This window comes from Lithobates pipiens, unplaced genomic scaffold (genome assembly GCF_037356315.1).
Source record: "Lithobates pipiens isolate NorthernLeopardFrog02 unplaced genomic scaffold, aLitPip1_a1.2 Scaffold_22, whole genome shotgun sequence".
Classification (NCBI taxonomy): Eukaryota; Metazoa; Chordata; class Amphibia; order Anura; family Ranidae; genus Lithobates; species Lithobates pipiens.
The window spans coordinates 11,768,653-11,791,662 of NW_027507784.1; the positions used below are offsets into that span (position 1 = coordinate 11,768,653).

The following is a 23,010-nucleotide window of genomic DNA, read 5'->3' on the forward strand; positions in this document are numbered from 1 at the left end:
GCAGCGGTCAGCAGTAGTGCACGGCAACCCTATGTATTGTGGACCGATAGCGGTCCTTACAGAACAGCAGACTGTACCGCACCCAAGCCTATGTACCGTAGCACCCTAGACAGACCAAGTTACCAGTCCTGATAAAGAGCTTTGTGGAACAAGTGAGTTGTGAATGATTAGCAGACTGCAGCAGAAGGGCAGCAGTCAAGTATAATATTCTTTCTATATTTGGAAGAAAGAATATTATACGTGTACAAGCCTATTACCGTACCACTGATACCAGTCCTGAAAAGAACCTTTGTGGAACTAATAGTAACAGCAAGTCTTTAAAATTATCCTCACTGCCTGACACACTGCTTCCTGCCTGTCCCTATACAAATTGGCAAAAAAGAGTAGGCTGGAACGATTAGCTGGAACAGCTCTTTTGTGGACCTGATAGTAACAGCTAATGATGATGATGATGATGATGATGATGAAGAAAGACTAATCTGGCTGAGCTGTCCCTAAAATAGCAGCATACAGCGCTCTGTCCCTTTATCTAAACTGACAAAAGAAACTCAGGCTGCTGACCTAACACCTATACCAGTCCTGAAAAGAACTTTTGTGTACCAAATAGCTAGCGTTTTCTCTGTCCCTACTCCACACAGGATCCTTTCCCTACAGTGACAGAAGAAAGAATGTAAAATGGCCACCGGATCGGGTGTATTTATAGGTTAGGGGGAATGTCCAAGTGTCCATGAGCTGTCATGTCTCAATTGGTTGTCCTGTAACACATGATAAACGTGTCACGAAAGGTTAAAGTTCTTGTATACATTAAACACGTAAGTCCGCCGGGGCGAACGACGGAAAAAGGCGTTCGAACCCGCGGACGGCGAAAGTCGGAAATTCGCCGCGAAACGACCGCCGGGCGAAACGTTCGTCCATCACTAAACTTGACGTGAAGGTGAACAGTGAAGGAGACGTCAAAGCTGACCCTCATGGTCTTACTACAGTGATGGTGAACCTCGGCACTCCAGATGTTTTGGAACTACATTTCCCATGATGCTCCACTACACTGCAGAGTGCATGAGCATCATGGGAAATGTAGTTCCAAAACATCTGGGGTGCCAAGGTTCGCCATCACTGCCTTACTACATACTCCCTAATCTTTCAGAATGGTGAGTGACCATTTGTCTTATATTTATAAGAATATATATAACAATATATATTCTTATAACAATTTATAACAATATATAATGTTTGGGGGTTCTAAGTAATTTTCTTGCAAAAAAAAAAAAAACTGTTTTATACATTTTTTTTTCTTGTATCAAGTCAGGTGATTCTGAGAATAATGGCACAAAGAATAATAATAAATGGGAATGTACGGGGCCTCCTCCAGCTGGCTCTACATCAGGCAAACCAAGTAGGCCAAGCCAGTCACCACTTCCTCCATACCGGATCGGCATCTTCTCCAGGTGCGCCGAAAGTCATTACACCTGGCTTCTTGACAGGCTGAAGGCACCTGACCGCAGGAGATCGCTTGACATCAAAACGGTCTGCATAACCAATGATTATAAGACGTTCAGTTCAGGACTGGAAACGTGCCAGTTTGGCATTCTGTATCACACGCTAAAGCATGGAAGACTCAACATCACCGACATCGCAAACTCCCTGTATGACGGCGAGCTCCGGGAAATGTCACATTCCCTGGGTGAGTGCTCATTATCTTAGCAAAATGTTAAGGATGTTCTTACCACCGAGTCCCTCATGCTTATCCAACCATAGCCCTTGTACACACGGTCGGAGATTCTGACAACCAAATCCGTCTGAGTAATTCCGACGGATTAATTCCGGAAGAGGTCCGGAAGTGATGTTGCATACACACGGTCGGACAAAGTTGTCGGAAAATTCGATTGTACATAACGTGATGAGGTTATTTCATTACGATGGGACTACGTTCAGGCTAGTAGCCAATAGCTTTGGTCTAGGAATTTGATCTGAGCATGCGTCCCTCGGAGTAGGCTACACATGATCGGAGTATGTCCGATCGGAGCATTTTGTCGGAAAATTTTACCGGCAAGTTTGAAAAGTTGGTCCGTCGGATATTCCGACAGAAACAGTCTGATGGAGACCACACACAGTCAGAATATCCGACAAAACAGTCTGATAGGACACATTCCGTCGGAATCTCCGACCGTGTGTACAAGGGCTAAAAGACCTACCAATCATTATATTAGGGCTAAAGTATTGATTTATACAGTAAAACCTTGGATTGCGAGCATAATTCGTTTCGGGAAACATGCTTGTAATCCAAAGCGCTCGTATATCAAAGCGAATTTCCCCATAAGAAATCATGGAATCTCAGTTGCTTCGCTCCACGCCCATTTCTTCATAGGTCCTTCAGTTTATAGTCCGTATAAAAAGATTATAGCGATGTGTAACTGTAAAAAGTCCATCCACAAATGGAAGCTTCCACAAGGGGATAATGCCCCATACACACAAACGGATTTTCCCTCTGAAAAATCTTGGATGTTTTTTCAGACGGAATTCCACTCAAGATTGGCTTGCATACACACGGGTCACACAAACGTTCCCGGAACTTTCGACCGCCAAGAACGCGGTGATGTACAACACTACGACGAGCTGAAATGAGGTTCAATTCTTCCGCGCATGAGTGGAATTGTTTCCGAGCATGCGTAGGAATTGGTACAGACAATTGGGATTTCCGATCGAAACTTTTTCCGACCGAAAAATTGAGAACCTGCTCTCAATCTTTTGCTGGCTGGAATTCTGCCAGCAAAAAGTCCGAGCATACACACGGTCGCACTTTCCGACCAAAAGCTCTCATAGGACTTTTGCTGGCAGAATTTCCGATCCTGTGTACGGGGCATTAGAAGCAAAATCCAGCATGCGCTACAGAGTATAAAAGAGGAGAGAGGCGCCTCTAAGTGTAGCAATATGGTTACATTTCATGAAGGTACAACATTTATCAACTCACATGGTTGATAATTAAAACAGGCACATCTAAGTATGCAGGCATCCGGGGTAAAGCTGTCCGCATAGACCATCCCCCGCACCGACGGCTCTCACTGCTGTCAGCCTGCAATCATGACCGGGAAGACTACCCTGCAGTACAGCAATCTGAAAGTAAGGCTTGAACCACTCGTGGAGCACAGCGTAGAAAGGATGACGTTGATGGTGGTGCGGAGGATGGTCTACGTGGACAGCTTTAACCCGGATGCCTGCATACTTTTTAATCATCAACCATGTGAGTTGCTAAATGTGGTACCTTCACTAAATTTATACAGATTTCTACACTTAGTGGCCCCTCTCTTCTCTTTTATACTCAGTTGTGACATGACGCTACTTGTATATCAAGACATCGCTTGTATATCAAGTAAAAATGTATTTAAAAATTAGCTGGTCTTGCAAAACACCCTCAAACCAAGTTACTCTCAATCCAAGGTTTTACTGCACACACACACACATATATATATATATATATATATATATATATATATATATATATATATATTTATGGTCGGAGCCCTCCGCTCTAAGAGATATGAAAGAACACATAAACACGTCACAAGACTAACAACATAAAATAGACCTGAGTTGTGCCCTTGGTCTGCTGTAAGGTAAGCCCTGATGAGATGGGCAGTGAGCCCTGCTCTGCTGGGCGATATGCCAAGAGAAGGCCGCAAAAGATTGGTTTAGGGAGGTAATTATTAATTTATGTACAACAAGACACTACAGGGCAAAGTTGCTGAAGGCTCAGGACATTTCCACTTGTGGATTGGAGATGTATCGAGTAAAGCAGGTGGATTCCCGCCTGCCCATCTTTGATCGCGTGGACTGGGACCCCGTTTCGTGAGGCTGCTGATGCTGCTCCTATGCGAAAGAATGTCCAAGAAAATGACCAAGGTCCTGGCCTAATTTGCTTAAAAGGAACCTGACGTGACTAATGAACTAGTTGCTGCCTGGGGTACTAATCGGGAACGGTAGTAATGGGCTGTCCTGCGAGGGATCAAACATATGGGCCAAAAATTGATCTAGGATGGACACGGGGCACCAGGCTTTGAGAGTTTGGAAAGGTTTTATGTCAACCCCTGGACCGGACTATTGTGTTTTGGACACGCTGAGGAGCAAGATTAAGTCTGATGGCGTGTGATGTGGCGTCTACGTAACACTTTACAACTGGGATGGTGACCGTATTCACTGGGGCGTAAGAAGCTGTAGAAAGCCAGGTAGATGGCTGCTTGAACGACCAGGCTGAATTTAGCCAAAAGGGGAATGTGACAGGATGAAAGACACGTCTCCGAATATGGCGCTGGTGACGGGTAGCCGTTTGATACTGATTTGGGGTCATTGCCTGTGAATACCACACAACATGGTCTTGACCGTATGGGCGGCGAACAAGACTGTTTGTTAGGATCTCATAAGGGGATGAAATGCTGGATGTCAGCTGAGTGGGGTCTAAGGTATTGTGTGACAATGCCAACTGTGTGTGGTGGCATAATATGAAGACCAGGATGTGATGGAGAACTCTTGGTATTGCTCTGGGGTTTGAGGCTAGTAACCTGACATAGAACCTCTAGGCTGCCCGGTAGGCCTTCAGGGTGTTGTGAGATAGTGAAAGATTAATAAGGCAGGTAGCATCGTGAAAGTGTTGTTTGAATCCGAGGTTAGCTACGACCAGTGTGGGATAAGAGACATGGTCGGGTCGGTTCCAGGTTCCTGCAAAAAATAACGAAGCAAAGTTAACGGGTAGTGCGTCGGCCAGATTATTGCGTTTTGTCTGGGATGTGGACGCATAGGACGTTAGATTGGTGCTGTGGGGATAGTGGCACCAGCCTGCGCAGGAAGGCCACAATGGCAGGCTACTAGGATTTCCTTTATTCATAATGCTGGCTGTGGCTTGGTTGTCTTGTGGCGAACGTCACTGTTTGTCCTGCCCAGTTGTTGCACCAGACTTGAGCTGCTGCGACAATGGGCTAGAGGTCGAACAAAGAGGAGGACTAACTGAACCCAGGAATCAAGAGGATTACTGACGGCCATGGCCCTATAAACCCAATTTGGCCAAAATTGAGGCGAGGACCTGTGGAGGCTGTGGTGACCATGACTACCTGAGATGAAGAGAGATACTGAGGGAATACACATTGGCATGCCATTCCAATTTGTGAGAAATTCGACTCCCATGGGCAGATCTGCTATAGCTGGCACATCTTAATTTAAGGATTTAGTCAGGGTCTTTGCCTGGAAGAGAAACACTAAAAGATGGGAGGTAAAAGATCCCCTTGAGTCTGGCTGCTGCCTTGGCTGAAAATGAGCAGTGATAGTCAAAGGATGGGCACCCTGTGTACTTGTGACCTGCTGCATGCAGATACGGGTCCAATTCTACCCTCCTGTTGGGGTTGCTCTGCCTAGCATGTCTCTGACTGTCCCCAAGGCCAGCACAAACTCTGTGACAGTGAGCTTGCGATTAAGTAAAGGGTCTCTGGCCTTCAGGATGATGGAGACATCTCCCCGCGAATATGATTTGTTCTAGGCCAAGTTGTGTACTGCTATGAGGAGGGATGCTAAGTTAACGTCGTTGTCATCCAAGATGTCCTCCTAGATGCCCTGCTAGGACAAGGTGTGCAGGGAAGACGATGGTGCAGAAGTTGGGTGTATCTGTAAGTGAAGGTACAGGAATGACAGTGGTGACTGGAGCTGGTAGGGAGCACGGCTGGGCGTACCTCCAGGGCTGTCACTCTGCTTGGACTTCGACGACTGCTGTTGACAGTGTGGTTACCCAGGAGTGCAGCTATGTAGTCACAAAGAAGATAGACTGAAGTGGTGCCTGGAAGAGCTGCCACTGGCGATGGAAACAGTAGCCTAAAGGCTTGGTTTCCTGGCTGCAGCAGGGTAGGATTTACTCCTACAACACCGTTCTGCTATGAGTTTATTTTTTTATTTTTTTTTCATTTTTTTATTATATTTTTTTATTATTTTTTTTTTTATTTATTTTTTTTTATTGGTCCAAGCTCTTGTGAGACTGTAAACCGCCGCTTGCTGAGCCCGTAAAGGGTGATGGCAGGGCTGAGGCAAAGTCCTCACTGTCTGCCTGCGACATGGCGTCAACTAAAGGCAAGGGGGGGTGCGTATGTTTGAGGTGAGTTGCAAAGGTAGGAGGGGATAGTTGCGTTGGGTAGATAAGATGAAAGGCGGAAGGAAACAAGAAGAATAGGACAAGGAACGACAGCCATAGTGACAGTTGGTTTGCGCTCGAGCGCTGTTGAGTGTGACTTTAGAAAACTCAAAAGAATGCATGACAACCGAGGTGAGCCAGGAGGTGACTGGCTAGGTAACTGATAGCTCGGGTGTCAGTCTGTGCTCGGCACAGACTAATGAACCAGAGCGCCCCAGGGCGGACTGGGGTGGGTAGCTGAAGTCTGGTATACTAAGTAGGAATGTTGCGATCTGTAGTTAATTGACGTGGGTTCGGTCTACTAATGCTTGCACTGCCAGCAAGTATGGAGATTAGGCGACCTTGTCTGCGTATTGAAGGCTTGTGCTTCGAAAACAGAGTGAAGTGCACAGAAGTATGTGACAGTTGCTAACGCCTCAGGAGCAGGTCAAATTCTGTATGTGAAGTGAAAATATGTAGTGAAAGAGTGTTTAAGAGAAAGGGGGAATCCCATTGAACTAAACACCTGACTTTATGCACTAGTTGTGAAGTCGACTGGTTGGGGGCGAGAACTGAGTTGACCGGGAGCCTGTAGTAAGGTAACATGAGAATTTCGTTTTGACAAGGGGGATTGCAAAAAGCTCTTTGGGGCAAAGCTGGCCCCCTGGTGAAGATGCAAACCCTCAACAATGGGTTTTTTTTTATTTTTATTTTATATTTTTTATTTTTTTGGGAGATACTGTCCAAACCTGGTGCAGGGTGGACTAACTGGTGTTCTAACTGGCCTAAAAAGGGGAAAGCGACAGGGAAAATGATGAGCAGCCATGTTGCTACTGGAGACGATGAGTGGCAGTTTGAGCCACTTGCTGAAATGCTTGCAGCGATTGCATGGAAGCGGCCTTATTTGAATTATGAGGTGAGAATGAATGAATGGATGAATGAGGTGAGCAGCTGTGTTGCTACTGGAGATGAGTGGCCGTATTAAGCTATAGCAGAGATGCTTGCAGCATTGCAAGAAAGCAGCTTTATTTAAATCTATAAATTAAATTATAAGTGTGTAGGAATGAGAAGAGCAGCCGTGTTGCTACTGGAGATGAGTGGCCGTATTGAGCCATTGCATCGATGCTTGCAGTGATTGCAAGGAGCTTTGTTGAAAGGCGAAAGAAAAGGTTTATAGAGGAAATGTGATTATGTAGGAATGACCGTGCGCAACACTGAGCAAATTGGTGGAGAGAATTGTGTATGATCATGTATGGATACACTGAGAAAGTCAAACGTAAGTACTGCTGAATTCGTACAGTCGATGTGACTAGTTTGAACTGGGTTATAGCTATGGAATAGTCTGCGAAAGATTTGACTCATTTGAGTCGGAGATGCAACAGGATTCGGCTTGGTTGTTAGAGTTGCGTTTGGCAAGGACTGGAATCTTTGCGCCGATGCTGCGACTAGACTCGTATCCTCCGTAGATGCGACTGAGAGGCTCGTATATGGGATCCGACCGTATCGCTGAGGATATGGCTGGGTTCGGATTGATTGAATTGTGATGGTGGTTGAAGGGGCTGGTGATTGTCAATGATCCGAAACATAGAAGCGAAGTTGCGACTAGATTCGAAACGGCCGTAGATGCGAGGTGACTACAGGGCTCGTATGCCAGATCTGCCCGTGTTGCAGATGATATGGCTGGGTTTGAATCGACTAAATGGTGATGGCGGTTGAAGGGGCTTGTGACTGCCGAGGATCCGAAACATAGAAGCGAAGTTGCGACTAGATTTCGAATCGGCCGTAGATATGAGGTGACTACGGGGCTCGTATGACAGATCTGACCGTATTGCCGATGATATGGCTGGGTTCGAAACAACTAAATGGTGATGGCGGTTGAAGGGACTTGTGATTGCCAAGGATCCGAAACATAGAAGCGAAGTTGCGACTAGATTTCGAATCGGCCGTAGATGCGAGGTGAGTAAGGGGCTTGAATGTCGGATTTGACCGCATTGACCGTGAAGTGATCGGCTCGAGTAAACCCGCGTTGGGTAGAAAGGATGAAATACATGGAAGATGACATAGACTTACGGTGGCGTAAGTACGACTTTGCAAAACGAACATGATAAACGAACATGATAAGGTAACTATTGGAGTTTAGAAGAGCGGTAACAACAAAGTCCTACCTGCGACAGCGAGTGTGTAGCGGTCCGAGCGTGGGACAATCGATGAAGATATACGACCGATCTCGAAGGTACAACTACGTGGACAAGCAGTGAGTTGGCAGAGTCAGCCTGTGCAATGCATTTGACACGAATCAGCTCAAAAATTTATGAGATGAATCTGATATAAATTGGCAGTAAGGAGTATCTGATACGAATTGGTTGTAGAGTGTATGCCATTCCTTACTGTTAAGCCAAACACCTATCAACCACCCATCCCCCCAGGCTAGTCAAATGCAGGAAAGACATCAGGTGGGTTTAATTACACCCCAATCAGCCACAGAAACCCATACAAACAATACCTGTTTATCTCAAAAAAGGATGAGAACAGTGAATCTTATAACTAGTGAAGCCTATGGCGAGTGATATTGGAGAACAACCGACAGCGACTCGGAGGCTTGGATCTATGAATGAATCGTATGTTTGGTAGAAAGAATTTACGAATGTACTATGCCTGTGCCGAACAATGTCGGGACATGAGTGTCAACAACTCAGAGGTAGGTTTTGCGAAAGGGGTGCAGGATAGTAAGCATGATAAGCCGCAAGTTTGCACATGATATGAAAAGATTCGGATACTACTCATCTGCGACCATGAGCGGGAACCGCCGACGAAGACCACGAATGAAGAAGCCGAAGTGCACCTACGATTGGACACACAGATAGATGACCGTGAGGGAGCTGAGAAGAGTCGGCCCCTTGATGTGCAGTACCTTGCACTGGAACCGACACAGACCGTTGTGGGTGGTCTGATTATATACCCTCCGGGCTCCTCCCATAATTACGGGCCACCATACCGGCCCTCTTATATATATATATATTTATATTTATTATACATACATATACACACATCCGGACCCGTACCCTTATGTTGTTGGACTTTGGTTGGTTATACCAGGTTGATGCCTACAGCTGTAGGTATCACCCCAATGCTGTTTTTTTTAGAGCCGTCAGTCAGCTCTCTTGTAAAAGCAAACCTAGCAGCTAACTAGCCTCTGAATTGCTTTTATAAGCAGCGGGAGGGAACCTGCTGCCTTCCGCTACTTTCTCCCCGGCTCTCCCGTCCCACTGGGAGACCAAAAACGACCAGCCTGTGCATGCGCCGACTGATCGGAGAGACAAACATTACCCAGATCGGCTTTGATTGGCTCTGGACTGTGGAAACCTGGAAGCGATGACCTGACAGTGTGAGTGAACAGTGCCCCATCTTTGATATTAGAGGGAAGAATTATGCCCCATTGTTGGTGGCTAGAGATGAGCCGAACACCCCCCGGTTCGGTTCGCACCAGAACTTTCGAACGGACCCCAAATTCGTACGAACTTTAGAACCCCATTGAAGTCTATGGGACTCAAAAGTTCGAAATTAAAAGTGCTAATTTTAACGGCTAATATGCAAGATACTGTCCTAAAAAGGGTTTGGGGACCTGGCTCCTGCCCCAGGGGACATGGGTCAATGCCTAAAATGTTTTTAAAAATGGCCGTTTTGGCGGGAGCACTGATTTTAATGACGATTAAAGTGAAAAAAGTGAAATATTCCTTTAAATATGGTGCCTGGGGGGTGTCTGTAGTATGCCTGTGAAGTGCTACGTGTTTCCCGTGTTTAGAACAGTCCCTGCACAAAATGACATTTAACGGAAATTACGTCATTTAAAGCTGCTTGCGGTTTTAATGTTATATCTGGTTCCTGCAATATGGTTGAAAATCATTCAGAAAAATGGCATGGGTAGCCCTCCCTGCCCATTACCAGCCCCTTTGGGTCTTGTACGCATATTAAGGGGAACCCCGTACCCATATTAAAAAAGGAAATACGTGTGGCCCCCAGGCCTTATATACTCAGAACAGCAGTATGCAGGCAGTGCAAACAAGACAGGGACTGTGTAGGTTTGTTGTGTTAAGTAGAATCTGTTTGTAATTTTCAACTGGTACATTTTCAAAGTGTAGCTCCAGTCAAAAAAATCTATTTTTAAGCTTTTTGGAAAACATAGGGAAGGGTTATCACCCCTGTATAATTTGTTTTGTCGTCCATCTTTTTTCATCTCACTTCCTGTTGTCTCCTTCCGTTTGCAAGTAGGAAATGTTTGTAAGTTGAATGTTTGAAAGTAGGGGCCTGCCCTATATGCTCTGCAGAAATGGCGGAACAAGGTGTTGGTTTTGCCACAACATTGTAAGCCCTCAAAGTGACTCTTGGTGGGCGCTGGAACGCCCTGCTGTGAACGATTATATCAAGAATTGTAATTACATGCCATTGTTGAACAGTGGTAGAAAAATTGATCTTTGGTGGTTGTGGTGCTGGTGCCACAACACTATAAGTCCTCACAGTTACTCTGGGTGGGCACAGGAAGGGGCCCTCCTGTGAAATATTATATCAAGAATTGTAATTACATGTCCCTGTTAAACAGGGGCAGAAAAATTGGGCCTTAGGCACTGGTGCCATCACACTGCAACCTCTCCCATATACTCTAGTTTTATTGCAGGAATTAGCCCTGCTGCAAAGCATTGCATCAAAAATTGTACTTAAACGCCCCTGTTAAACAGGGGCTGAAAAATTGGGCTGGTGGCATCACCCAGAACCAGAAATGTTCTTCCAACATATCAGCGGAGGAGGAAGAGGATAGACAATCAACATAACAGGACAGTCACTCAGCATCAGCATAGGCAGTCTTGAAGGGATGTGATATTTCAAAAAAAAAAATATTCGGTTACATCAGCTTCAGGTGCTTGGTAGCTGTGGGTGATCCAAGACTGATTCATCTTGATGAAGGTCAGTCGATCAACTGATTCGGTGGACAGGTGCACCCTGTGATCGGTAACAAAGCCACCAGCAACACTGAAGGTGCGTTCCGAAAGAACGCTGGATGCAGGACAGGCCAGTAGCTCAATTGCATACTGTGCAAGCTCTGGCCAGTGATCCATCCTCAAGACCCAGTAAGCCAGAGGATTTTCGGTGGGAAAGGTGTCCAAGTCTGACCTTGCCCCTAGGTATTCCTGCACCATGTAAACCAGACGCTGGCGATGGTTGCTGAAACCGATCATACCTTGGGGCTGCGGACTAAAAAATTGTCTGAAAGCTGCATGGCAGGTCAACATATGTCTGGTCAAGCATGTAGTGCCCAAGCGGCTGATGTTTTGGCCACGCGAGATACGCTTGAGACATATGTTGCAAATAGCAGCGGTGCGATCTGATGCACTCGTCTCAAAAAAGAACTTTTAGAATAACGCGCAGAGGCAGCGCCCTGCACAGGCGGAGCTCTGCGGTGTGATTTCAGTCAGTGTGCTGCCCCTAAGCTGGCCCCCGGAGGGCATCCTGCCTCGTTGGACATATGCCTCCTCCTCCTCTCTCCTACCAGGCACCCACGTGGAGTCAGTGCCCTCATCATCCCCTCCCTCTTCATCGCTGTAGCAAACCTGGCAGTATGCTGCAGCTTGTGGAACATGACTGCCAGATTGCTGTCCTTCTGGAGCATCCCCTCTCTCTGCATTCACACTACTGCCTTCCTCTAGCTGAGTATCATCATCAGAGGCTACAAAACACTGGGCATCCTCCTGGAGCATGTACCCAACACTGTGCTCAAAGAGTTCAGGAGACTCCTCAGGAGGACGTGGTGGGTCTAGGGAAGGAGTCACTGATGACATTGAGAGGAGGGAAGACGATGCATTGGCAGCTGCTTTGCTAGTACCCTGAGACTGGGTGAGAGAGGATGAGGAGGATGAAGAGGGCTTGGTCATCCACTCTACCAAATCATTGGCATGTTGCTGCTCAACATGTCCAGCTGCCGAAAAGAAGGACAAGCGTGTCCCATGGCCACGTGCTGATGACAACGCACCGTGTCCACGACCAGCACTGTTGTCTCTAGACACAGAGCCTGCTTGCCCTCTTTTTTTTTTTTTTTTGGCTCGCGCCGGTCTGCCTCTCCTTGCTGGCCTTCCAGACATGGTAATGGCCTGAAGGGAGTTGGGTAAAACAGCAGTTGGGTAGTGTATATTGTGCTGGAGGCACACAACACCCACTAACTCCTGCAGATGCCTTTATTATAGAACACGAGCAATAAAGGGTAGATAAAGGGGTATACTGTACTGGAGGCACACAACACCCACTAAGCCCTGCAGATGGCTCTATTAGAGAACAGCAATAAAGGGTAGATACAGGTGTATATTGTGCTGGAGGCACACAACATCCACTAACTCCTGCAGATGCCTTTATTATAGAACACCAGAGATAAAGGGGTATACTGTACTGGAGGCACACAACACCCACTAAGCCCTGCAGATGCCTTTATTATAGAACACCAGCAATAAAGGGTAAATACAGATGTATACTGTGCTGTGCTGGAGGCATGCACAACTTCCAATAACTCCTGCAGATGGCAGATGGCTCAAATAGAGAAGAGCTATGTAGGTGGATATAGCGGTGTGTACTGGGTACAGAGCACGCAGACAGCACGTACAAGCTCCTAACACTGACTGCAAGCTCTATTATAAAAGATAGATATATCGCTAGCTATATAGGTGAGGTGAATATAGCGGTGTATACTGCGGTCAGGGCACGCAGACAACAACCACTACAGAAGAGCAAGATCGAAAAATCGGCCGATAACGATTGGTGTATACTGTGTTGAAGGTGCACAGAACACCCACTAACTGCTTCAGACGCCAACACACTACACAAGGCCGTCGCGCTGACGGCCTTATATAGTGTGGGGCGTGTACTACACAGCCTGAGCTATAATTGGCCACAGGCATCCTGCCTGTGGCCAATCTTGTCTCTCCTTGCTGCCGGCGCTGTGATTGGCCAAGCATGCAGGGTCACAGTGCATGCTTGGCCAATCATGAGCCAGCAATGCACTGCGCCACCGCAGTGCATTGTGGGCCGTGAGCGCCACACGAATTTGGCGCGAACGGCCCATAATGTTCGGAATTTGCCGAACGGGCGAACAGCCGATGTTCGAGTCGAACGTATGTTCGTCTCGAACATGAAGCTCATCCCTATTGGTGGCATTTGGAGTATTAGTGCCCCAAGGGCTGGATAAAGGCAAGCAAGTTTGGAGACCACTGGTGTAAAGGATGAAGAACAGCTTGAGTTTCTATGTGTCAGAAACCATGAAATCAGGCCGAAACAGAAGCACAGAAGTACAATTTAATCACACTTGTTTAATAATAAAAGTAAAAAGAACAAACGTAGTCAAAACATACAGTAGCCAAAGTTCAGTAATCAGAACAAATAGACAGCCAAGCCAGAAGTCAGGGATCAATGTAGTGGAACAGCAAGCAGGATCTGGAGCCAGAAGGGATGTCAGCAAAGCCAGTCTTAAACAGGATCGCAGGATTTAGTTTCTTGTGATGTGACCAAGGTGAAGGCAGAGCTCCTCTGGACTGGACGGCTTAAGTAGGCAGGACTGATGAGCAGGATCATGAACAGCTGAGTAACTGTGGAGAGATAGGAGCTGGCAATTAGCTGACGGCTGAGCGGCCAACTCAGAGAAGGAAGGGCTGAGCCCTGCCCTGACACTACGGCATGCAGTGTTTTGACCCCCCCCCCCCCCCAAATATGTTGGATGTTTTGTGTTTTCCTGCTGTGAACTAATTTCATTATTAAAAGATTTTAGACTCTTGGACATTTGTTTGGCACTCTATTTTAGATTGCATATATGGGGAATTTATCAAATGTGGGTCAGCCTCTCCCCAATGGGAGTCCATGTTTTGTTGAGAGCTGCCAAACCACAGGTACTATGACCAGCGTTAATTTGACTGACTCCACTTAAAAATGATATATAATATCGAATGCCTTGTTTTTACCTTTCTTTAGCCTAACATTATTCCATGTACACACACGGTCGGAATTTCCGACAACAAATGTTCGATGGGAGCTTGTTGTCGGAAATTCCGACCATGTGTAGGCTCCATCGCACATTTTCTGATCGGAATTTCCGACAAACAAAATTTGAGCTCTGGATTTCAAATTTTCAGACAGCAAAATCCGTTGTCGGAAATTCCGATTGTGCGTGCACAATTCCGACGCACAAAATTCCACGCATGCTCGGAATCAACTGGCTATTGAACTATTGAACAATTTTCTCGGCTCGTCGTACGTCACCGCGTTCTTGACGTTTGGAAATTCAGATAAGATTTTTGTGACCGTGTGTATGCAAGACAAGTTTGAGCCAACATCTGTTGGAAAAAAAAAACATGGATTTTGTTGTCGGAAATGTCCGATCGCGTGTACGCGGCATTAGTGCCATCCCAGGGCCAGAACGCTTCGGGTCCCAGACCAAGTGTTCCTTTTATACTTTAAATTGAGAACCGTGCTAATAACTTTGTTTTTTTTTTTACGTCTTTCTAAATATAATGAAACGTATTTTGTTCTCTATTCCAGGAAAAGAAAATGTGGTTGTGGTAGCGGATGACTTGAAGAGCAACGAGCCTGAAGAGAAGGAAGAGATACTGGAAAACCAGCCCAGTATTGCTACCTATGCCAAGGATTTGTTTCTATTCACAGAAGAAGAGAAATGCGTGGGGAGACTGGAGGCAATAAGAGAAATCATACAGAGAAGTGAGTTTTCAGATGTAATCGATTACATAGTTAGTTAGGTTGAAAAAAGACACAAGTCCATCCAGTTGAACCATAAAAAAACAAACAAATAAATAAATAAATAAAATAAAAAATATCATACAATCGGTGAACCCCCCCCCCCCACAGCGGACAATACGTTCATCAGTATGCTAGTCCGGCGGACTAAGAATGACGCATGCTCAGAAGCAAGTACGAAAAGGAAGCTATTGGCTACTGGCTATTGAACTTCCTTTTTCTAGTCCCGTCGTGCGTTCTGTACGTCATCGCACTAGCAAACGCTGGACTTTCTGTGTGTCTATGTGTGGCCAAGTCCATTCGGTAGAAAGTCCGCCGGACTATCCGCCAGATTGTTTGCCGGACTAAGTTTGCCGGACAATTTGATCGTGTGCACGTGGCATAATGTGCAGTACATACAGTATAATCCGTCTGTGACGTGAGCCCATCAACAAAATCAAGAAAAGTGGACTTCTTGATCCAATTCCTCCATTTGTGCTGCAAAAACCAAATGATGTACCACCCCACTCGTGCTCCCCCTCCCCCTCCCCTGGTAGATGTAATAATAATAATAATAATAAATTGTATTTATAATGCACTTTCCATCAAAAGACCTCAAAGTGCTACATAATTACAATAAAAACAAACAAACCGCTTAATTTACAAAACATTTGCTAAAAAGAAAAGTCTTCAACCCCTTTTTAAAATTTTCAGTAGACTGAGAAACCCTCAGACTATCAGGCAAAGCATTCCACAGACGTGGGGCAGCAGCACAAAAGGCCCTATCTCCCATGGTTTTCAACCTCGTTTTTGGAACCTCTAAACAATTCAAATTAGTTGAGCGAAGAGAACGCGGTAGATTTTGCAATCTAAGAAGTTCCTTAAGATAAGGTGGAGCTTGTCCATGTATGCATTGATGCACAAGAAGAGAGACCTTATACTCAATCCTTGTAGAGACCGGCAGCCAATGAAGAGATTTTAAAATTGGAGTGATATGCTCATGCTTCCGCACTCTCATTAGGATCCTCGCTGCAGAGTTTTGAACGTATTGCAACCTCTGCATGCTCTTTCTCGGAATCCCAATGAGAAGTGCGTTGCAATAATCCAGCCTGGAGGAGACAAAGGCAAGAATCAATCTTTCAGCATCGGAAAAAGAAAGGATAGGATGAAGTTTAGATATATTACGAAGGTGGTAGAAAGAAGTCTTGCATACTTGATTTATATGAGCTTCAAAAGTGAGTTGGGAATCCATTTTTACACCAAGATTAGTGACAACAGACGAAACTGGAATTTTAGAGCCTGAAAAGGCAATACTTGTTATCAGCGATGATTTAATCTGGTGAGATGTTCCAATCATAATAAACTCAGTTTTGGAGCTATTTAGTTGCAAGAAATGTTGTTCCATCCACTCCTTTATCTCCTCCAGACAGGCGGTAAGGACTGATAGGGGTGACTGCACTGAAGGAGTTTCAGCTGCAGCTTTTACATAAAGCTGTGTATCATCAGCATAACAATGGAAAGAAATATTATAACGATTTATAATATGGCCCAAGGGAGTAAGATATAGAATAAATAAAATCGGGCCAAGCACTGACCCTTGGGGAACTCCGCAGGTAACCATATGCGGTTTAGATTTAAAATGACCCAATGTAGTTTGTTCAATCCTATCTGTAAGATATGACTCGAACCAACTGAAGGCTAAATTTTTTAGTCCAACATTATAACGAAGACTATCTAAAAGAATGCCATGATCGACAGTGTCGAACGCAGCTGACAAATCCAACATAATAAGTAAAGACGGAGAACCGGCATCAGACGACATAAGAAGATCATTTGTAACCTGAACAAGAGCGGTCTCCGTACTATGAGCAAAACGAAAGCCTGATTGAAATTTTTCAAAAAGGCTGTTATGCTTGAGATGATCCTGAAGATGACTTGCAACTGCTTTCTCAAGTACCTTAGATAAAAAGGGAAGATTAGAAATAGGCCTATAATTAGAAAGGACTTCCGGATCAAAAGTGGATTTTTTAAGCAGTGGTCTAATAACAGCACTTTTTAAAATTGAAGGAACATGGCCAGTTCGAAAAGAGTAATTAACAACAGCAGTAATCAATGGACTTAAAACTGAAACATACGTTTTTACCAGTGGAGTTGGAAAAGGATCCAAGGAACAGGTTGTGGGCTTCATTTGCTTAACAATACCCTGTACCTCTTACAACGACACCTCTGGTAAATGATCCATTTGTCGGGGCACAAAACAGTTTAAATGGACAGTTTAAGCCAAAGGACCAGACAGAGAGGAACGGATATGATCAATCTTGGATCTAAAAAAATCCATAAATTCATTACACCGCTCTTCCGAAATAGCAGTAGTCGATGGCGAATTTGGCTTAAGCAATTGATTTATAGTTGAAAAGAGCTGCTTAGAATTTCCTGAACTATTTCGTATAACTTTAGAATAGAACTGCGATGTATCCTCACCTCGACTTGTGTGACCTCACAATTAAGCTTGGTCAAACACACCCAGCCCCACGGCCACCCCCCCTGGTCGGTTGAGGTCACAGGCACCGCCCACCCCACCTGTTGGTCAGTCTGCCCTGCACTTACCCCATCTAGGTCGCGGGCAGCGCCTTCGCCGGCCAGCGTCTCCTCCTCCTGGTGGCTTACGGCGGATTCCCCTGCTTCTCCTATTCCTCGGTGGCCAATAGGATCGCTTCTCCTCTCGGTCAATCGGGTGAGTGGTCTCAGGACCCACGTCTTTTTTTTTTTTATAATTAAAATTTTATTAATTTTAAAAATCAACAAAAATAGCATAATATACAGACAGAAAGAAAAACTGTCCTATACAATCCAAATATTTTCAGCTTAAATTACATTCTATTTTCTAACCCAATTAACCCCTATCCTCCCCCCTCCCATCCGCCCCCTTTGCTGTTGGCCCACCATCCTCTACTTATTCTAGTAGTGCCTGGGTGTAATTTTCAGTCTTTTTGAATGATCTCCACTTTTCCCATGTTGCCCAGTATCTATTCATTTGATTATTTTCCATTTTAATTAAATATTCCATATTGTTAGTAAATTTGATTCTCTGTATCCAATCTCTTATTGGAGGCTTTTTGACTTGTAACCAGTTTTTAGGTATCAAAGCTTTTGCTGCATTGAGTAAAAAGGGTATCAATTTTTTATTTTTTTTCTCTTTTGATCTATTTTTTGTTTTATATTTTGGTTACTATTTTCTTGATCTACCCCATAAAACAGACATTCCCTGGGACAATATGGTATTTTTTCCCCTGTTATTTTTTTTCTATGTAATCTAATATTTTATACCAGTAATTCTTTATCTCTGGACATTCCCACCATATATGATATGTTGTTCCGGGTAGTTTACATTCTTTCCAACACTGTGTAGATCTAGAGGGGTCTATTCTGTGTATTCTATCTGGTGTCATGTGCCATCTCATCATACACTTGTAATTAACTTCCACAGACTTGGGGCGGAGCCGGCAGCCTGAGCGCATGGTGGTGTGAGGAGAGAGCTCCGTATCAGCGGACCTTAATCAGCGGCTCACAGCAACCTTATATGCCCACATTCGGTATCCTCTGGCAGGGAAATATCTCAGGCACACGCTGATCATCATGAACAAACGAAAGAAGAGAGAGGGGCCACGTAGGCTGACCGACTTCTTCCCGCCGGTGACGAGCAGAGAGGCCCAAGATGGCGCCCGCGAAGCACACAGTGCAGCGGCCTCCCCGGGACACGCTGTCCATGCAGACCGACCGGACCTGGGTGAGTCTCATCCCTCGCACTCTCCGCTACCCCCCTCCCCATTCACGAGCCCAGCCAAGCAAAAAAGAAGGCTAGGGGAGAAGGGGGACACCCAGGCAGACACAGAAGCTGAAGGGGAGGATATGGAGGAATCATCTCTGGATACACAGCAGTTAGATGCCTTCCCCACATCAGGGCAGCCCATCCTGGACACCACTATGAAAGAGATGTTGCAGATACTGAGGGGGGCTTTACAACAGGACATGGCTACGTTTGTACGCTCCACTAAAACAGAAATATCAGCAGTTAAAGAAAGAGTAGTGTATGTGGAAAACAAAATCGAGGAATTCACATTAGCTCACAATGAACTGGTTGATGCTCACTTTGATGTTGAGAGTGAAATTAAATCTATGCGCCTCAAAATGGCGGACATTGAGGATAGGGCGCGCAGAAACAACGTGAAATTCAGAGGAGTCCCTGAGACTGTGAAACCATTTGACCTTACTGCCTATCTCCAAAAGCTTATGATTACCGCTCTACCAGAGTTAGGGCCGGCTGATCTTATTATTGACCGAGCGCACAGGCTACCCAAGCCCTCTTTTCTATCTGAGCAAGTCCCCAGAGATGTGATCGCTCGAATCCACTTCTTCCAAGTAAAGGATCAATTAATGCGATTTGCTAGACAACACCCGTCTCTCCTGGACCCCTTTACAGGGATTGCTCTCTACGCAGATCTATCGCAAGCTACACTCGCGGCTAGGCACAACCTAGTCCCCATCACCAAGATTTTGCGTAACCATAAGATTTTGTACAAATGGGGTTTTCCAGCTAAACTTGTTTTGGAAATGCATAATGAAACACATGTGATTGCTTCCATAGAGAAAGGTATGGAGCTCCTCAAGAAATGGCGCCTACTCCCTACCAATGGAGAAACGGCGGATCCGGACCCCCTTCATGACAGAAGGAGCTATCAATGACTCAACAGAAAAAACAGAGTTTGACACCAAGATTGACACCATTGTGATTTGCTATTGAGTCTCCGGATTGCACCATTCTATTACCCCTCATACTGGCCATCGCCCAAGTGCCTTAGTTGATGTAGTTGACTACTCGGGCATCGGTTCTATTAAGCACCCGCTGAACGGCCACTGTTGTACGTTTCTTTCCCCCATTTAGTTTTCGCAGGATGAATCCTGCACACAGTTCATTGGACCTTCCTATGACTATTCTCCCCAAGTTAGCTGTTGACTGTTGGAGGTCTATCCCCCTGTTTCTGGCTTCCCAACCACGTTTGTCGGTGTCATTGACACGTACTACCCTCCTGAGCGTTACGACCACATCTTTGGCTCTACTCATTTACACTTGGATGGCAACGAACAGCCGTACTGTTTCAGAATGAACATTAAAGTTATGCCTCACAATGTGAGAGGCCTTAACAGCCCCTACAAGCGTAGAACACTCTGGAAGTCTGCTATCGACCTGCACTGTGACATTCTTTTCATACAAGAAACTCACTTCCCCAGTGCTAATCCGCCTAGATGCACACATGGAAAATTCCCCCATATATTTACTGCTAACGATCTGAAGAAAAAGAATGGGGTTTTAATAGCTGTAAAGGACACTGTCACCTTTTCTTTGTTGCAGGATTACATTGACCCTCGTGGTCGGTATATTATACTGATTGCTGAAATTAATCACTCTATATATACGTTAGTAAATCTGTATGCCCCAAATGTCAGACCTGCACGCTTTGTCCGCAAAGTTGTGCACAAGGCTAAAACTATGCAAAAGGGTAGCCTAATCTTGTGTGGTGATTTTAATATGGTACTGAATGCTGATCTTGATTCCTCCTCTGTAGCCCTCAGACAGCGCCCCTGTCTAGACAGCTTCTGCCATGAAGAAAGGCTTTTTGATCCTTGGCACTGCACCAGGGCTACGGAGAGGGACTATACGTATTACTCTGCAATGCATAACAGCTACTCGAGGATTGATTATTTTCTCACAGACTTGCATGTACTACAAAATGTGATTAGATCGGAGGTCCACAGCATCACTTGGTCAGATCATGCGCCTATAACACTGGAAATTGTGGACTTTAACAAGACTACTAGTAGGCCACTTTGGCGCAACAATACTTTCCTCCTGTCTCGCCCCACCGTTAGGGACGAAATAGAAGCGAAGGTCAAGGAATTTTTCCAATTAAATGATAATGGAGAGTCCTCCCCTGCAATGGTATGGTGCGCTCACAAGGCCTTTATCCGAGGTGTCCTCATACAGATAGCTTCGAGGGAACGCAAAAACAAAACCCGCCGCATAACACAGCTCCAAAATAAAATTATTGACTTGGAGAGCCTACATAAAAACCCGACTCTCACTTCTCCCACCATACTCCAACAGCTCACTCAATGTCGGGAAGATCTACGACAAGAGCTCAAAACTGACCACGACCTGTACTTCAAAAGACTGAAACTATCATACTACTCACAAAGCAACAAGGCTAGTAAGCTGCTGGCTTTCCAACTTAAAAAAAGACAGGCTAAAACTAACCTACCCTTCATCAAGCACCATCATTCACATCAGACTTTTCACAATCCTAAAGACATAGCGAACACCTTTAAAGATTACTACCGATCCTTGTATAACCTTGACCAGGACCCTGACACTCACCAACTCTCTGACACGGAAATTGATCGTTTCCTTGGCACTCTGAACTTGCCTAAAATAGATACCCCTACGCTAACTGCTTTAAACTCCCCCATCACTTGTGAGGAAGTGGCAGCAGTAATCAAGACGTTGCCCATGCATAAATCCCCAGGGGCGGATGGCTTCTCGGCCGAATACTATAAAGCATTTACGACTATTTTGACCCCCAAACTAGCGACTGTCTTCAATTCTGCTATATCCACGGGCTCCTTTCCCAAAGAAATGCTACAAGCTATCATAGTCACGATCCCGAAACCAGGAAAAGACAACTCCCTCCCCCAGAACTTTAGGCCGATCTCACTCTTGAACTCCGACTTAAAAATATATGCTAAAGTACTAGCAAATAGATCAATGAATGTTACACCTACCCTGCTAGGTTTAGACCAAGTAGGCTTTGTCAAAGGTAGGCAAGCACCCGATGGAACAAGACGCATGATCAATCTCTTACGATATTCTGAAATTAGCAAACTCCCTAGTGTATTTTTAGCCTTAGATGCAGAAAAGGCCTTTGATAGGGTACACTGGCCATATTTAACTAAGACCCTTCAAAAATTCGGACTGTCAGGCCAAATCCACACAGCTATCATGTCCTTGTACTCTCATCCGTCAGCAAGAGTCTATAATTCAGGCATTCTCTCCGACCCCTTTAATCTAACTAATGGCACAAGACAAGGGTGTCCACTGTCTCCCATAATCTTCTCGCTTGTCATAGAACCACTAGCAGAAAGTATCAGGAACGCGACAGCTGTGAAAGGTATTCAGATAGGTACAGAAACCCACAAAATAGGACTATTTGCTGATGACGTCATTCTCACGGTTACTGACCCTGTCTCATCCCTTACTGAAATTCAAGAGTTGATTAGTAGTTTTGGGAGGGTATCCTTTTATAAGGTTAATACTAACAAATGCTATGCACTGGGGTTGCACTTGTCATCGGGTACCCTAAGCACGCTAAAAAATGTCTTCCAGTGCAACTGGAATCCTCCCTCGATCACATACTTAGGGGTACAACTTTCCCCCTCCGCTTCTGACACATACCTGCACAACTATCCTCCCTTGCTGGATAAACTAGCTGAAGAAATGAATCAAATAGCTAAACTACATCTCTCCTGGGTGGGAAGAATAGCGGCTTACCAAATGCAAGTACTGCCTAAACTACTATACCATTTCAGGACGTTACCAATTCCTATACCCTGAAAGTTCTTTGCTCAACTATCCAAACATCTAAACAAATTTATATGGGCAGGTTAAAAACCTAGACTAGCCTTAGCGAAACTCTATAAGCCAAAGTACCTTGGTGGAATGGGTCTCCCTAACGCACAGGCTTACTATCATGCAGCTATATTGGACCAAATGAAATACTGGTTCTCCTGTCAATCCGACAATAAATGGTCGAACATAGAACGTACTGTCACCCCTGGGCATGATCTCCCAGCTCTAGCTATGGCGGCTAGCATTCACCACAAACCAAATATTCCCAACTACCCTACTATACAAGCCACGATTAAGGCATGGTCGGGCCTGACTCAAAGCAAAATCACTGACGTACCGATGAGCAGACTACAAATTCCATTAGCAACCTACCAATACCTCATTCCCAACTTCTCCACACAGTGATGGAAACAATCAGGCAATCACT

The 23,010-nt window shown here is 45.2% G+C and overlaps 1 protein-coding gene across 3 annotated transcripts in view; it reads left to right on the top strand.

Annotated features, from left to right (window-relative positions):
* LOC144000374 (uncharacterized) overlaps positions 1–23,010 on the top strand; it is a 57,791-nt gene that overhangs the window by 21,299 nt on the left and 13,482 nt on the right. For 2 of the 3 annotated variants that reach the window (XM_077494175.1, XM_077494177.1), the window contains exons 5-7: positions 1,303–1,681; positions 14,711–14,887; positions 18,390–18,534. In XM_077494175.1, coding sequence (XP_077350301.1) covers positions 1,303–1,681; positions 14,711–14,887; positions 18,390–18,430 — 597 coding nt within the window. In that variant the 3' untranslated portion in view covers positions 18,431–18,534. Of the gene's footprint in view, positions 1–1,302; positions 1,682–14,710; positions 14,888–18,389; positions 18,535–23,010 lie in introns of those variants that run through there. The other variant, XM_077494176.1, reaches the window with a different exon arrangement.